This window comes from Panulirus ornatus, chromosome 43 (assembly GCF_036320965.1).
Source record: "Panulirus ornatus isolate Po-2019 chromosome 43, ASM3632096v1, whole genome shotgun sequence".
Taxonomy (NCBI): Eukaryota; Metazoa; Arthropoda; class Malacostraca; order Decapoda; family Palinuridae; genus Panulirus; species Panulirus ornatus.
In genome coordinates, this window is record NC_092266.1 from 18,981,710 (window position 1) to 18,998,487 (window position 16,778).

General features: G+C 38.6%; 1 protein-coding gene across 1 annotated transcript; it reads left to right on the plus strand.

Annotated features, from left to right (window-relative positions):
• The first annotated feature begins 4,780 nt into the window (after positions 1-4,780).
• On the plus strand, positions 4,781-15,623 carry Vha14-1 (V-type proton ATPase subunit Vha14-1). The gene is made up of 5 exons (XM_071687129.1): positions 4,781-4,892; positions 7,236-7,317; positions 7,766-7,848; positions 13,294-13,419; positions 13,788-15,623. Exons 1-5 carry the CDS (start codon positions 4,842-4,844, stop codon positions 13,815-13,817), a joined length of 372 nt encoding a protein of 123 aa, XP_071543230.1. The 5' UTR covers positions 4,781-4,841; the 3' UTR covers positions 13,818-15,623.
• The last annotated feature ends 1,155 nt before the right edge of the window (positions 15,624-16,778 follow it).

Consider the following 16,778-nt stretch of genomic DNA (forward strand, 5'->3'; position numbering starts at 1 on the left):
GGTGTGAGGTGGTTTGATCGAATAAGTAACGTAAGGGTAAGAGAGATGTGTGGAAATAAAAAGAGCGTGGTTGAGAGAGCAGAAGAGGGTGTTTTGAAATGGTTTGGGCACATGGAGAGAATGAGTGAGGAAAGATTGACCAAGAGGATATATGTGTCGGAGGTGGAGGGAACGAGGAGAAGTGGGAGACCAAATTGGAGGTGGAAAGATGGAGTGAAAAAGATTTTGTGTGATCGGGGCCTGAACATGCAGGAGGGTGAAAGGAGGGCAAGGAATAGAGTGAACTGGATCGATGTGGTATACCGGGGTTGACGTGCTGTCAGTAGATTGAATCAGGGCATGTGAAGCGTCTGGGGTAAACCATGGAAAGCTGTGTAGGTATGTATATTTGCGTGTGAGGACGTATGTATATACATGTGTATGGGGGTGGTGGGTTGGGCCATTTCTTTCGTCTGTTTCCTTGCGCTACCTCGCAAACGCGGGAGACAGCGACAAAAAAAAAAAAAATATATATATATATATATATATATATATATATATATATATATATATATATCATATATATATGTATATCATATATGTATATCATATATATATATATATATATATATATATATATATATATATATATATATATTATTCCCTGGGGATAGGGGAGAAAGAATACCTCCCACGTATTCCCTGCGTATCGTAGAAGGCGACTAAAAGGGAAGGGAGCGGGGGGCTGGAAATCCTCCCCTCTCGTTTTTTTTTTTTTTTAATTTTCCAAAAGAAGGAACAGAGAAGAGGTCCAGGTGAGGATATTCCCTCAAAGGCCCAGTCCTCTGTTCTTAACGCTACCTCGCTATCGCGGGAAATGGCGAATAGTATGAAAAAAAAAAAAAAAAAAAATATATATATATATATATATATATATGTGTGTGTGTGTGTGTGTGTGTGTGTGTATGTGTGTGTGTGTGTGCCCAAGATCTTTGGACTTCTTTTTCCCCTCATTTCACATCGTTTTCTAAAACCAACGATCCAGAAATGTCGCCCGGATCTTTCCGTACGCACAGTAGCGTCTGAAGTAATATCGCACGCCTGTACCAAGTCTCTTGGAGAAGGAAAACTTCTGACGTTGATTATCAACTAGTCAGTCGATCTAGCGCCACTTATGTAACCACCCTTACTAGTCTTTCCACGGAGAAACATCTAATAAACACTCATTTTTCTTTAACTTTCTTCACGCATGCAAACCCACAAGACACCTGATCACCTTTATATCTGCCCTTCCGTTCTTTATGACGAGGAATCTTAAGTCCCTCGATATTCTGAAAGCTTTGGATTAGATCTGGCATTCTATTCCGGCATAAGTTTTCGATTTCTAAACTGAATTCTATAAATCGTTTTCCGCGAATCTTTTATGGGAGAAGTTTGTTAAGGATCGATGTTAGTAAATCAAAGTCAGCCGGATCGAATTCCAGGTCTGGGGGTGAAAGCTACAGTAACCTGGTTTAATCAGAACAAACCTGAACTGACCTGTCGTGTTCCAGGTTTATCTGAAACTTTAATAAGTACGATAAAACGTCAGTTTAGACCACAGTTGTTCACTAGCACAGCCCGAGGTTCGGTGCACAGTAGTACCCTACCAGAGCTCAGTACAGCTCTAGCACAGCTCAGTACACACTAGCACAGTTCAATGAACAGAGATATTAATACATGCTCAGTATATGACAAGCGTACCTTAATGCACACAAAGAATCGTGTATAACTTAAGTTCCTGTTAGAGGTTTCGTGTAGGCACAGTTGACAACACTATCTATGAATGTTATATAAAACTTATTAAGTGTCCCATCGAGCACCTCCAATTGCACAAAAATATTTTTCCATTTTATCACAAATTGTGGACCCATCATAATGACTGGTTTTGACTGTTTGGCCATGAAATAAACTGATAACTCCTAACATTGTAAAAGGAATATTTTTCATGAATCGAAAAAGGAAAAACCTAAACACGAAATGCCCGCGAACAAATTAAAAGGAACCCTTTTCTGTTCTGAGGAAAATACACAAGCAAAGTCCTAATGAAACACATCCAAAAGTACACTTGTTGTACATGCGTGAAATTACCTACAAGTGTGGCGGTGGCCTTAATCTTTGATAACTTAACCTCAGAATCAACAAGGATTATTTTGTATACAGTGGAACATTCATGCTGAAGTGCAGCGGTGACTTTGACCTGTAACCTCAACCCTAAAATTAGCTGCGTTCTCTGTTTTCTCATGAGGCATCTACGCAATTTCTTATCGAATCTAACGGTGGGTTTTACTATTACGCTACGCAAACTAAACTGTAGAAGGATAGACGGAGGGACAGATGAACAGTAGGATAGAGAAGCCAATTATTACTAGTGGGTACTGCAAAACTTCGTCTTGCGGGCCCTGTCCATATCGTGCAAAAACGAAATTATCTCTAAAATCCCAGCCTGCCGGCGTGCATCCAAGGCGAAGTCCGTGTTTGAGGAGACTTGGGGTCACCTCTCCAGAAATGGATCCCTTGACATCCCTGTAAACAGGCCACAAAGGGCCGCGTTGTTCTCGTGGTCGATACTGATTAGAATGATCTCATTTACAGCTATATAGATCTCCCTTTTCCGGCTTATGGACGAAGGACGTGTCATGCACGCATACGGTATTTCACAGGGACATTAGCCTGTGAATGGTATTAATGATACATTTCAGAGCCGATCTCATTTGCTGTTTACTGTGGTGCTGCGACCATTTTCTAGCCCTCCACGAATTTCTCTTCATGTGTGTTTTCTCTAACCATTTCTGTGCACGTTATGTATTCTTCACGTGTTCCCTACTGCAACCCATTCCCTACTAATGTGTGCAATTGTACGATTTATATTTTACTTTAGTAATCATACTCATGGTTGCATTGATGGTACGTCTCGTATGAGGTATTTCGAGGCCGGGCATTAATTGAAATATAACTTCGTTAATAAATGGGGGGGGGGGGGGAGTATCTACGAATTTTGGAGGAAGTGAAAAACCTGTCTTTTAAAATGTGCCATGTCATAGTTATTGGGAGTCATGAGAAGGTAGAAAGTTCCAAGATGTGAGAAGCAGGCAAAGAAAGTTATCAAAACGACCCATCACTGAACTGCCAACGGCCACACAGTAATCTGTGCTCTTCCACTACATCCTCCACCTCCTAGGTTTTTCGCTTACCCTTGTTCATTCCACTTCCGACATATACTTTCTCACTCATCCTCTCTAAATATCCAATCCTTTCTCAGCTGTCTCATACATAATCCTCTTACATCTTCACAATTTCTGTACACATAATTCCTATTTCGACCAATCCTTCTCACAACCCATATTGTCCTTTAAACACCCTCTTCCGCCCTTTTCCATGTTGGGCTCCCCTTGCGTTCATTCGACACCGTGGGGACTATTATACCATCGAACATACCCATCTCTGCCTATGCCCTCACTAACAACCACCTCTGTTTCTATCCACTCCTCAGTGCGATCAGCTCCCATGGTTCTATTCGCATCCATATCCAACATCAGGAATCTGAAACATTCCACTTCCTCCAAGTTCTCTTCACTTAAACTCACACTCTGTACTAAAAGAAGAATAAAAATATCAAAGTTTAAGACGTTGAAGTTAAGGTAAATTGTCTGAGAATAATTCTAAGGTCTAAGGTTTTACACATTTCACAAAATCAGTTGCTATTAAATCAAGAATTTCCGGCGACAAAATATGACTTAATAATTGTATACTGGCAACTTTTTGAAAAAAAAAAACCTATATAGTTTCGGCAATTAGAATACTGAGAAGCCTGCCAAAATTGGAGACGATGTACCGATAAGAAATGATATATATTCAGAGTTTGATCGTATCAAAAGGTTTATAAAAGGCAAAAGCGTATAACTTTGCGGGTACCAATAGTCACACAAGAACACTAAAATAAACATATTCAAGGACATCTATAGAGCGATATAGCTGTTTGAGCATCAATCGAGTGAAACTTCATCCATCCTTAGCATAACCATAATAAAATAGCAAATAACAAATTCATCTGTATATACGATGAAAAGACCTTGAAAAACAACTTAACCATGAGAACAGATAGTGAGACAGCAGAATAAAAGCTTTATTCGTCATGGAGTGCTTATAGTGTATCAGAAGGCATGCCAACTCCTCGAATCACACAGGACAACATTCTTCCTCAAGCACAGTAGCACATCAAAGTGTTAACATTGTCTCCTATCATTATAGCACCACTGACTTTCGAAGACACATGAGAAATAAGTATATGTAGCTATACTTTAATTGTTATCCTGTGACACAAAAATGAAGATTTTACCAAATAAACTAGTCAATCAATCAAGGTTTGAGAACGTAATGATTTAATTGTCATTGTAGTATGATTATGGTTAACATATTCATATCATTAAAGAAATTCCGTTAAAATTCTAACAGATCATCAATAGTTCAATAATCTAAAACTTCCTCTTCTATATCTGGTGTGAGAAGTTTCAGAGGAATTATTACTTGTGGTCATCAATGTAATCTGAATATCCCGCCACTTGAATCACATGGTTAGTATCTCTTTACAAACAGGTGCGCATTCAAGGTTTATGAGCAGGTCTGACCTGACTAAATGAGTAAACATTGAATATGAATTTTTCATTAATAAGAATCACCACTCAAGAACGTCCAATGTGAAATAAAACTTATTTAAAAGCTTAAACTTATTGTTTTTTAAGCCATGATAATTTACCGTAGATGTGACGTCATGTCATATGATTTCCCAAAACATTGCAGACGAAACGGTGTAACCTTTAAACATGTCAATCGCTGCTGCTCAGTCGAAACTTATTGCCGTTATTGGCGACGAGGTAAAGTTTACATGTATTTGAGGATTCATGTGAGAGTGTCAATGCCAGTTTGGTAAAGTTAGAGTTTTGAGAATCCAAGGAAATGAGCTTACAGCCTTGGATGAAACTGATTTCAAGGACCCCCTTACACTTTGATAGAAGATAAAGGGCGATGGCGGGCAAGTAACATGAGTGGTAAAACTCAGTGAAACACTAATATAACTCAACAGAACACTAAATACACTTAGTTAACATGTGAATATAATTTATTTTCCAAATAACATCGAAACTGCGTAGGACGACAGGGGAAGGTTGGTAAGGTCATTGTAGGGTCTGTTAATTTCTAATAGTGTTGCCCTCTTACCTTACATTTTCATGTCATAGGTATTACCATCATCACTCTTAAAAATCTCTATATTTCGGTACTGTTATGCTATAAGTTCCAGATATTGATTGAATGATTTCGTCTGGCAATACTATTTTAGTGTTTAGAAAATATAATAACAGTTGCACCACATAGAAGGTCATTATATTTTGTTGAATAAGAAATTAAATAATGGTAGGGTTATTATTTACCAGTTTAGGGGTGCACTTGTTCTGGCTCTGGGTTCTCGGTTCTTGTGAAATGGATTCATTATATGATACAGTGTAAGAATAAAGAAAATAGTGTAGTGATACAGTGTAAGAATAAAGAAATAGTGTGCTTTTCTTTCACAAGCATAACTGTTTCTCATCTTTTTATATCTCCCCATTATTCCTGCCTGGTGATCCAGCTGCTTTAACATTTTTGCTATGTAGTTCGGATATACCCAAATATACTTTTATACCCACTGGCTGCAAAGTTCGGGCTTACACCACACCAAAATTTCCCTCCATTGTGATAACTGGGATTGTCTCCTGCACTTGAAACCACTACAAAATCTGTGTGCTTCCAGCCACTAGTGAAACTTGGATTCTTATGTGCCCCATTTGACTAACCATGCACACACATGGTTTTGAATACATAGTTTTAAAGAAACTTCTTTCCAGTATTTCAAAATTTGTATAGTATGAGTGTGATTACCCACCCCACCCCATTCCCAAGGTTTGGACCCATGGCACGCATTTGGCAGCTGCTTCCAACGGTTTCTGTGTAGAGTTCATACAATCAAGGTTTGGATTTTATGATCCCTCCTGTGAACAGCTAAACTGTGGAATTCTCCTCCGACTGTCCTTCCCTCTTCATATAACCTTTCTTTCTTTAAGAGTCAATACTACCAACATTTTTGGAGCTCTGAATAGTTTCTCCTTTCTTTCCCTTTTACTTTTTCTCTAACCCAAGATGGCATCAACTGGGGCATGTTTTGCCCATGCCATGTTAACCACAAAAAAAGGGATGGGATTAGCTATGAAAATAACAATCATGTAAAACTTGGATTCTTACATGCCCCACATGACTAACCATGCATATACAGTGTTTTGAATTTATATTTTTATTATTGAAGAAATTTCTTTGCAGCATTTCAAAATTTGAATAATATTCTGAGTGAGATTCACCCCACCCACTCACCAAGGTTTGGACCCATGGCACGCATTTGGCTGCTGCTTCCCACAAATTCTGTGTAAAATTCATCCAATCAAAAATTGGCTTTTATGGTTCCTCCTTCCTTTGTGAACAGCTAAACTGGAATTCCTCTTCCCCATCCTTCTCTCTTCATATAACCTTTCTTTCTTTAAGCATTTCTGGAGCACTGATTAGTTTCTTCTTGCTTTTCCTTTTACTTTTTTCTTTCACCTCAGATGGCATCAACTGAGGCATGTTTTACCTGTGCCATGTTGGCCACTAAAAAAAAATTAAGAGATTAGCTATGAAAATCACTGAGAACTTTGAATTTTCTTTAGAAAATTAGCAAATTTTGTAGGTATACATTTAGAATCTGTATAAGACAGCTTCTTTTAATCTTGGATATTGTTACTTTAAAAATCTCCATTGTAATGATTTTGGCTTATTGTATTAGTTTTGGCTTACTTTATGCCATATACTGGAAAACACTTTTCTTCTACTTTTCCTATGCCATATACTGGAAAACACTTTTCTTATATTTTTACCAAGTTTTTGTTTAAATCATTTTTCATACATGGTTTTCAAGGAATATTATTGTCATATATAGAAAACTGAGCTTGTTTCAGTGTCGAAAAAGTAAGTCTATTATACCTTTCCGAGTACAAAGAATCTCCAGATATCTTCCCACTACTCCTTAATGACATTAACTATAACCCCCTATACTATTTTCTTAATTTCTGCAATTAATGTATAATTTTCTTTGTTGCATACATGGACTTGCTCATCTTGTCACCTGTTGCCAATCTGTTTCTGTATTTCAGGACACATGTGTCGGTTTCTTGCTGGGTGGCATTGGAGAAGTCAATAAGAAACGAGAACCTAATTTCATGGTTGTGGACAAGAGTAAGTTGCTTCTTTTATTTTCTGTTGTCATACACTTATCAGGAATTGTGCTTATTATCATCCTGTCTCTGTAATTCTTTTGGACATAACTGTATGATGGCATTGGCCTCTTGTTCAGATGTGATATCTACCATACATAGTTCTCCAGATTACCTTGGGGTGGGTATTTACTTTATTCACAAATATTGGTAGTCACTGCTGTAGTGTGTTATATACAGCTATGATGTAGCCCATCATATTAAATGTTTTAGTAAATAATCTACATCTGGAAAGAGATTATTATGGTACTGTGTCCAATTGCTGAGTTTATTAAATATATTATTTATATTAGTGGGTAACTGATGGTACCACACAAATACATTTGTGAATTCTTAAATGGTTATTTGTGTTTTGCTTGTAAATTTTGATATCATAAAAGTTCAGCCTCCTCTCATTTTCAAACTTTCAGACACTAGTGTTCAGGAAATTGAAGACTGCTACAAGAAATTTATGAAGAGAGATGACATAGACATCATTCTTATAAATCAGAATGTAAGTTGGATAGTATTTTAATGTTTTCCTGAAAAGAATTTCTATATGTTCTATATGTTACCAAAAATTGAATATGGTGAGAGTACTGAAGCAGATATCCAAAATTCATGGACTTTCTGAATGTTTTTTAGGCAAACAGAAAATTTTCATTATTTTCTTCAGAAATGAATATGAAAAAAAACAAGTGAAATAGACTTCATCTTTCCCCTGGAGAGAGAGAAAAAAATCTGAAAGGAGTTTATTGCTAAGATAGCTCCAAGTGCTAAACAGCCTGATGATGATATACCTTGACTGTTATCGCCTGGTTTAAATAGTGTTTTCACGTTTTGTTTTTTTTTCATTTAGCAAACTTGTTCACCATTTCCCTCATTACCAAAATGTCCTCATTTACTTGCATCCACTTTCTAGGCATCATGTGTACTACACGGTCCCCTATTGATAACGAGGCCCCAGAGACCTAAAGAAACTCCAAAGGAGGTCTGATCTATAGTTGATGAAAGAAATGGAACCCAAGCAAATTTAACGTAATGGAGATGGGACAAAGTGAAAGAATGTCTCAATATGATCATTATCTAACAAGTAATAAGTTGCAGAATTCTGTGTGAGGAGAAGTTGGGAATCAACATAGTCCCTAACCTGTCACCACCATAGTCCCATATTAGGAGAATATTTAGGGAGACAAACTTTTGATGGCAAATATTAGAAAAGCTTTCAAGTATATGCACAAGGAAATATTTAGCAAAATGTTTGTATCCTAAATAAGGCCAAAAATATGCTTCTCAAGCTTTGTCAGCACACTTAAAGAAGCACAAAGGTATAGTATAATGAGGTCTAGATTAGGGCAACAAAGATGGTATCAAAATGAATAGAGCTTACTTACTAGGGAAGGTTAGAGTCTTTAAATTTGCCGACCTTGGAAGAGAGAGAGAAATTAGGGGTGGCCTGATCACAGCCTTGAAGTCTTTAAAACAGATCGATGATGTAGACAGTGAGCAGTTGTTTGAGAGGTAAATGGATAGAACAACCAGATGACATAACATGATATTAAGAGAGAAACTTGTTAAAAAAGATGTTAAGATGTACATGTAAATATAAAAGTGGAGGAATAATGAAACAAAATGACTGAAGACATGGTTAAAGCAAACAGCATACATAATTTAAGAAGTTGATAGTAGAGAATGTTCAAGAGATGTGTCTAAAACTCCCTCCCCATACAGTACAAATGGGTAATTACAGGCACAGATTAATGTGGTGGTGGTCTAGATGATGTGAGGAGAGGTGTCGGTCATCTTGGTCTGATTCCATATAATTTGAAGGAGGCATAAGCATGGTGATATCCAGAAAAGAATGCACAGGCAGTGGCAGTATTGTAACCAATGAGGTAGGAAATACTGATACTGTGGAAAGTAAAGAAGCTCAGAATTGGGAAAAGTATTGAGTTTCAGCACCTTGAGTGGTACTCTAGTTTTACTGGGGTCGCCAAGTCTTACCCATTTTCTAATGGTGACCTTGTCAGTACACCCCTTAGGGGTGGAACTAAAGAGGGAGAATGCTCAATTACATCAGGGCAATAGTTTTAGATTTGGACAGACACCTGAGGTGTACTATTAATTTTAGTTTTGAAACTTTTTGAGCCTTGCTGCCTCTGGAAACACTGCACTGGAGTTGCCCTCTGCCAGTGACCTGCCATGGGTGAGGCACAAAAGGCTAAGAAATGGCACTGGAGTCTACCAGTTATGCCGAGGAGTGAAAGGACTGAGCAATTGAGGGTGATGGTGCTGAATGTAAATGGGATGATTTGGGAGAATACAATGAGAGAGATTGTGGAGAGGCTTAAAAGTTGTATGGATGTGCTAGGGACTAGGGAAATCCATATCCTCAGGCAGGGTGTGTGGAGTGAAAATGGAAATGATGAATGCAAGTTATGGAAGGAGGTGTGGCACGGATGGGAATGAGTGAAAATTATTGGGGAAGAGAAAAAGAAGGATGTGCAATTCTACTACCACCAAGAAGATGGGAGGATGTTACAAAGCATGGATGGAGTGGATCAAAAAAAAGTGCGGGTGAAAGGAAAGACAGACTGCAAAATATGCTTGGCCATTAGTATATGCGCCTGTGAATATGAAGACTATGAGGTAAGGATGAAATGAAGCTTTTCTGGAGGAATTTGAATGATTGTATAAATTGTTTTTAGAATGAGAAAAACGTGGTCGTATAGGGTGATATGAATGCACAAATGGGAGCTAATGGAATGGGTGAAATAGATGGTGAATGGCAGCTGTTGTGTGGATATTTGTTCTGAGAAGGGTTTATTCCTTGTGAACACCTTTTTTCAGCACAAGAAGATCCACAGCTATACATGGATGAGGAATGATGGAAGAGAAGAGTAAAAGGCTTTGATTGACTATGTGGCAGTAGATGAAAAATTGAGAAAGGCTGTGCTGGATGCTAGATTTGTAAGAGGGTTCTTTGGAGACTCTGATCATTTTGCAGTTCTTGTGGGGATGAGTATCAGGGAGAAGTGGAGGTATGGTATATGGAAGAATGGAGAGGTAAAAGTGTTGGCAAGCAAGAAGATGAATCGTGAAAAATTCTGGTTGGAGTATGAAGGGAAGGTAACTTAAAGCTTAGATGAAAGTGAAGTGAATGTATGAATGCAGTAATGTGTGAATGAGGTGTTTAAAATGTTTAGAGAAATACTAGTAAAGGTTGTAGAATCAGTAGCTGGATACAAGGTATTGAGATATAGGAATAAAAAGGGCAATGTATGGTAGACAAATTAAGTTAGAAATGCTGTGAAGAAGAAAAAGGCATATGGTTGAATGCTCAATGGGAATGTACCAGTGGAAGTTCAGCAAAGGAGGAGGGAAGAATAGAAAATATGTAAGCAGAATGTTAAGAAGCTGATAAAGGAAAGAAATGAGAGAGTAGATGAAGATTTTGAAAGAAAGTTAAGTGAAAAGTCTTGGGATAATAAGAAACTTTACTAGAAGGAGATGAAAAAGGAAAGAGGTGGTTGTATGAGTGGATATGCTGATGTGAGAAGTAAGGAAGGGGAATTGCTGAATCAAAAGGATGAAGTGAGAGGAAGATGGAAAGAGTATTTTGAAGAACAGATGAATGTGGGAGAAGGGGAGGTAGCAGTTGTTACATGCATGGGTATGGAGGAGGGAAGGACGAGGATACAAGTGCAAGGGCCTAGAGCAAAGTGGGAGGTAAGAAGGGCACTAATGAGGCTGAAGGTAGGAAGGGCACCTGAAGTGGATGGGATTACAGCTGAAATGCTGAAGTATAGAAGGCAAAGTGTGATAGAGTGGATGCATCTAATATGTAATTTAGCATGGAAACAGAAGGTTGTGCCTGAGGATTGGGTGAAAGCTATTATTGCTCCTTTATTCAAAGGAAAAGGTGCAAAGGATGTATGTAGAAATTACAGGGGAATAATTCTGTTATCCCCCCCCCAAGGTAGCACCAGGAATAGACAAAAAAAAAAGGGGGGGGGCACATTCCTTCACACTCAGTTTAGCTGTCATGTGTAATGCACCGAAACCACAGCTCCCTTTTCACATCCAGGCCCCACAGACCTTTCCATTGTTTACCCCACATGCTTCACACACACACACACACACATATATATAATATATGGATGGAGTGTAGCGGAGAGATATGGTGGCTAACGGCAAGCCTGTTTGTGGATGATACTGTGTTGTTTGCGAAGAGTGAAGAGGAGTTATAGGTTATAAGTGTGTTTTATGATGTGTGTAAGTGGAGGAGATTGAAGGTAAATGGAAGTAAAAGTAAAGTAATGGTGTTTGAAAGGAAATGGAGTGAAAGTATTGATTTTGTAAAACCATATAGAGTGAAGGAAGAAAGTGTACTAAATTTGAGAGAGAGAGAGAGAGAGAGAGAGAGAGAGAGAGAGAGAGAGAGAGAGAGAGAGAGAGAGAGAGAGAGAGAGAGAGAGTTTTCTGGGAGCTGTCTTGGGTAAGTGTGGTGATATGGAAGGAGAGATAAGGGAAAGAGCAGTACAGGATAGAAGAGTCATTGGGTCTCTTAATAGAATAATGGAGGGCAAAGGTGTAAGTATGGAAGTGAAGAGAGGATTAGGGGACAGCATAGTCCTCCCAACCCTGACCTATGCAGCCAAAACATGGGCATGGAATGAGGGACAGAGGTCAAGAATCCAGGCTGTGGAATGAGCTATTTGAGAAGAGCATGTTGTGTGACTAGATGGGATGAAGAAAGAAATGAGAGGGTGTATGAGAGATGTGTTAAGGCAAAGAATGCAAAGAGAATGAATTGTGGAGTGGTAAAATGGGTGAAGCACAATACTTTGAGGTTCTCTGGGCCTGTGGAAAGATTGTAAGACTGGGAGTTTACAAGAGGGTGCTTGATAGTACAATTAAAGGGTTGGTGTGAGTAGAAGACCACCAGTGACATGGGCAAATAGGATGGAGGAATACTGGAGGGATAGAAACAGGGGAAGAATGCATGGAATAGTATATGTGAGGGAGGCATGTAAGGACGGGGATAATTGGAGACTCTTTTGCCATGGCCACCCCTTGATGAGAGTTCCCAGAAGGAACAGGCATCACTTACAGATAGATAGATAGAAAGATAGACAGGCAAGAGCTGACATTATCACAGCAGCAGTGGTGAGGTACTTGTGGATAGTGTAAGAGAAGCACCTGGTTGGGGGATTGGTGGTTGTTAGGCCAGGAGAGGCAGCTGTACTGAAAATAAGAGTGGATGAGCTAGGCTGCAAGAACTGAAACTTAATAGACTGCTTTTCCTATTCTTTAAAACCCTTTGTAAGACAGCAAGATCAGAGTTTAAAACATTTAAACTGCAGGATTTCTCTCTAAATTAAGGTAGATATCCAATGCATACTTTGCAAGAGCCTCAACCTTTGAAATAAAGTCATCCAGGTTCTTCATGATCATATCCTTGCCCTCAAGGGCCACCTTCTTACACCATTACTTGTCCTCATCAGCAGCAGTAGTTACCAAAAGGGGAAATCAGTGAGCTTCATTACATCATAGTGACACTGTGCCCTACTGCATAGGCTGGATAAGAGCAAAATTTTTCTGACATAGCGAGTTGTGGGTATGAACAGGGTTAGTGCATTTAAGCAAAGTCACATATTCTGAACTCAGTTTAACATGGACTAGGCGTACTAGTCCTTTAATGTCTACAGTAAAAAGCTAACATACCTATCACTACCATATGGTCTAACAAATCCCTTTTTCAAATTCAAATCATGCTCACTACTTCTCCATTTCCTGTTTACTAGAAATAGATAGAGTCATGTACATTTTGTGTAAACTAGTGGTACCATTTTCTGAGAGGTTGCAATTATATGTAATTTTTTTTAACCTTACTTTAAAATTTTAGGATTAGGTTGGAGTCTCAAGATAAATAATAGTCTTTTGTTTTCCCCATCAGATTGCAGAGCAGATCCGTCACGTCATTGACAGTGACAATGATAACCCCCTCCCTGCTGTCTTGGAGATCCCATCAAAGGATCACCCTTATGACCCTGCTAAAGATTCTGTTTTACGCAGAGCCAAGGTAACAATACTTTACTTTCATATGTTTCACTCTTATGTAGTACTGTATACCATCCACGTCCTGTGATGTGCTGAATTGGTTTGTAATGATGAAGAAATGAGTGATGTCCAGAGTGTACACAAGAAAGTGTGATTTGTACTTGACATGGGAGTCTAGTTTCAGTTGGATGTGTATCTGGTGTAAAGTTTTAATATCAACCAACATATAGGTAGCCTCCTTAACAGTTCTCCAAAAGTAGAAATTCAGTGATAAAGTGCCATGTCAAACCTTAAGTCCCTTTCACACAAATTTCATGTGTGTGTGTGATTATATTTATCCAACTTCATTTTTGTGTATATATCTACTAATGCAAATGTGTCTTCTTCCAGGGTTTGTACAGTGCTGAGGATATGCGCTAAGAATGGTTATCACCAGCCAAGAAGAAAAATATGCAGGTGATATCTGGTACATTCCTCTAGCATGATTGTAATTAATTTACTGACCAAATGAACTGCACACTCTAGTGTAACTGTAACCAATTTGATGACCGAATGAAATGTATACTATTCTAGTATAAATGTAATTAATGTACTGACCAAATGAAAATGTAGTTGGTTTCATTAGAATTTTTATAAAAGTATTGTACTTTGTTTTTCTTTATTTTTGCATTCATCATGTACTTTAACCTTCTGACAGCAGCTAATTAATTACTTTTATCAACTCATAAATAAACAGCAGAAACTCTCTCTCTCTCTCTCTCTCTCTCTCTCTCTCTCTCTCTCTCTCTCTTTCTGACTTGATTGCCGTTTCCCACATAAGCGAGGTAGCGGCAGGAAATAGACAAAGAAAGGCATATATATGGGGATACAGGAGAAAGAATATTTCCCACGTATTTCCATCTTGTTACAGAAGCTACTAAAAGGGGAGTTAGTGCTGGGCTGGAAATCCTTCCCTCCTTTTTTATACTTTTCCAAAAAAAAGAAAAGGAAAGAAGAAGGGGGCCAAGTGAGGATACTCCCTCTAAGGCTCACTCCTCTGTTCTTAACGCTACCTCGCAAACGCAGGAAATGGTGAATGCGTATTAAAAAAAAATATATGTATATATACATATATATGAGGTAGTTTAATCAATGGGTTGGTGAAAGGGTGTGACAGATGTGTGGCAATAAAAATAGTGTGGTTGAGAGAACTGAAGAGGGTGTACTGAAAAGGTTTGGACAAATAGAGAGAAAGGGTGAGATAAGGTTGACAAACAGGATATATGTGTCAAGAGGAAAAGGAGACCAAATTGGAGATGGAAGGATGAAGCAAAATACATTTTGAGTGACAGGTGCCTGAAATGCAGAAGGGTGATAAGCATGCATAAGATAGAATGAACTAGAATGTTGTGGTATACTGGGGTCAGCGTGCCATTAGTGGACTGAACCAGGGTATGTGAAGCGATTGGCATCAACCATGGAAAGTCTGTGGGGCTTGGTTGTGGATAAGGATCTGTGATTACAATGTATTAAACAACATCTACAAAATGGATGCAATTGAAAGTGGCCTTTCTTTGCTTGTTCCTGGCAATACCTCGCTAATGCGGGAAATGGTGATCAAGTATAATTATATACTTCAAAACAATGTAAACTAAATTGGTATAACTAGTACATCTATCAGCTGACGCTTTACAGTCCATCTTCAAAACAGAGGTCCTAAACTACAAATACAAGAGCAAGAGCAACATAAAATTAATCTGACTTGTCAGGATGTATCTGAAAACATGACAGTACTGAAACATTGCCACAGTGCTACAAGACTATAGATAACTGAAGCTGTGTACATATATAGATAACTGAAGCTGTGTACATAAGAGGATATAACCCCTTCGTATATCATCAAACTACAGGACAAGCTTAGACCCTACAATTAATCTCCACAACACCCCAAACGACCCCACTTGTTACCTCCTGAGAACTCTCCCATGTAGAGAAACCAGAGGCAAATCCCCCAACCACCAAGTCTAACCCCTGCTGACCACACTATGATGCATGAACTCTGAGGAAGCATGACCCCCTCGTCAAGATATTATCTAAATTACTGCTTTCATTCATAATACCTCAAGATGTCTCATTCCTGATTTATTCTTCATGTATTGTAATGTATCAAATTTCCAATCTGAAGATGGGCAGTGTTCATGTGCCAAAAACATCTCATGTATTTCAAGAATAAAGTGAAAATGAATATAGGGCATTTAAATGATACTTATCAGATGAATCAAAATGTGATGAGAAAAATTTAAGAAAACAACAGTAGGCTAGTTAATGTCAAATATGCACTGGTCTTCAAAATGATATATATATATGGGATAGGGGAGAGAAAATACTTCTCACATATTCCCTGCATGTCATAGAAGGCGATTAAAAGGGGAGGAAGTGGGGGGTCGGAAATCCTCCCCTCCCAATTTTTTTTTCCAAAAGAAGGAACTGAAATGATAAAATATTTTTATTTATTTATTAAACTTGATCACTGTTTCCATGTTTAATAAATGAATAAATAAATAAATAAATAAATAAATAAATATATATATATATATATATATATATATTTTTTTATTATACTTTGTCGCTGTCTCCCGCGTTTGCGAGGTAGCGCAAGGAAACAGACGAAAGAAATGGCCCAACCCCCCCCATACACATGTATATACATACGTCCACACACGCAAATATACATACCTACACAGCTTTCCATGGTTTACCCCAGACGCTTCACATGCCTTGATTCAATCCACTGACAGCACGTCAACCCCGGTATACCACATCGCTCCAATTCACTCTATTCCTTGCCCTCCTTTCACCCTCCTGCATATTCAGGCCCCGATCACACAAAATCTTTTTCACTCCATCTTTCCACCTCCAATTTGGTCTCCCTCTTCTCCTCGTTCCCTCCACCTCCGACACATATATCCTCTTGGTCAATCTTTCCTCACTCATTCTCTCCATGTGCACAAACCACTTCAAAACACCCTCTTCTGCTCTCTCAACCACGCTCTTTTTATTTCCACACATCTCTCTTACCCTTACGTTACTCACTCGATCAAACCACCTCACACCACACATTGTCCTCAAACATCTCATTTCCAGCACATCCATCCTCCTGCGCACAACTCTATCCATAGCCCACGCCTCGCAACCATACAACATTGTTGGAACCACTATTCCTTCAAACATACCCATTTTTGCTTTCCGAGATAATGTTCTCGACTTCCACACATTCTTCAAGGCCCCCAGAATTTTCGCCCCCTCCCCCACCCTATGATCCACTTCCGCTTCCATGGTTCCATCCGCTGCCAGATCCACTCCCAGATATCTAAAACACTTCACTTCCTCCAGTTTTTCTCC

Excerpts from the sequence above, each read along its gene's own strand:
- Vha14-1 (XM_071687129.1), top strand. The coding sequence starts at position 4,842 with ATGTCAATCGCTGCTGCTCAGTCGAAACTTATTGCCGTTATTGGCGAC. Across the intron at positions 7,849-13,293 it reads TCATTCTTATAAATCAGAAT|ATTGCAGAGCAGATCCGTCA; the intron begins GTAAGTTGGATA and ends TTTCCCCATCAG. Across the intron at positions 13,420-13,787 it reads CTGTTTTACGCAGAGCCAAG|GGTTTGTACAGTGCTGAGGA; the intron begins GTAACAATACTT and ends GTCTTCTTCCAG.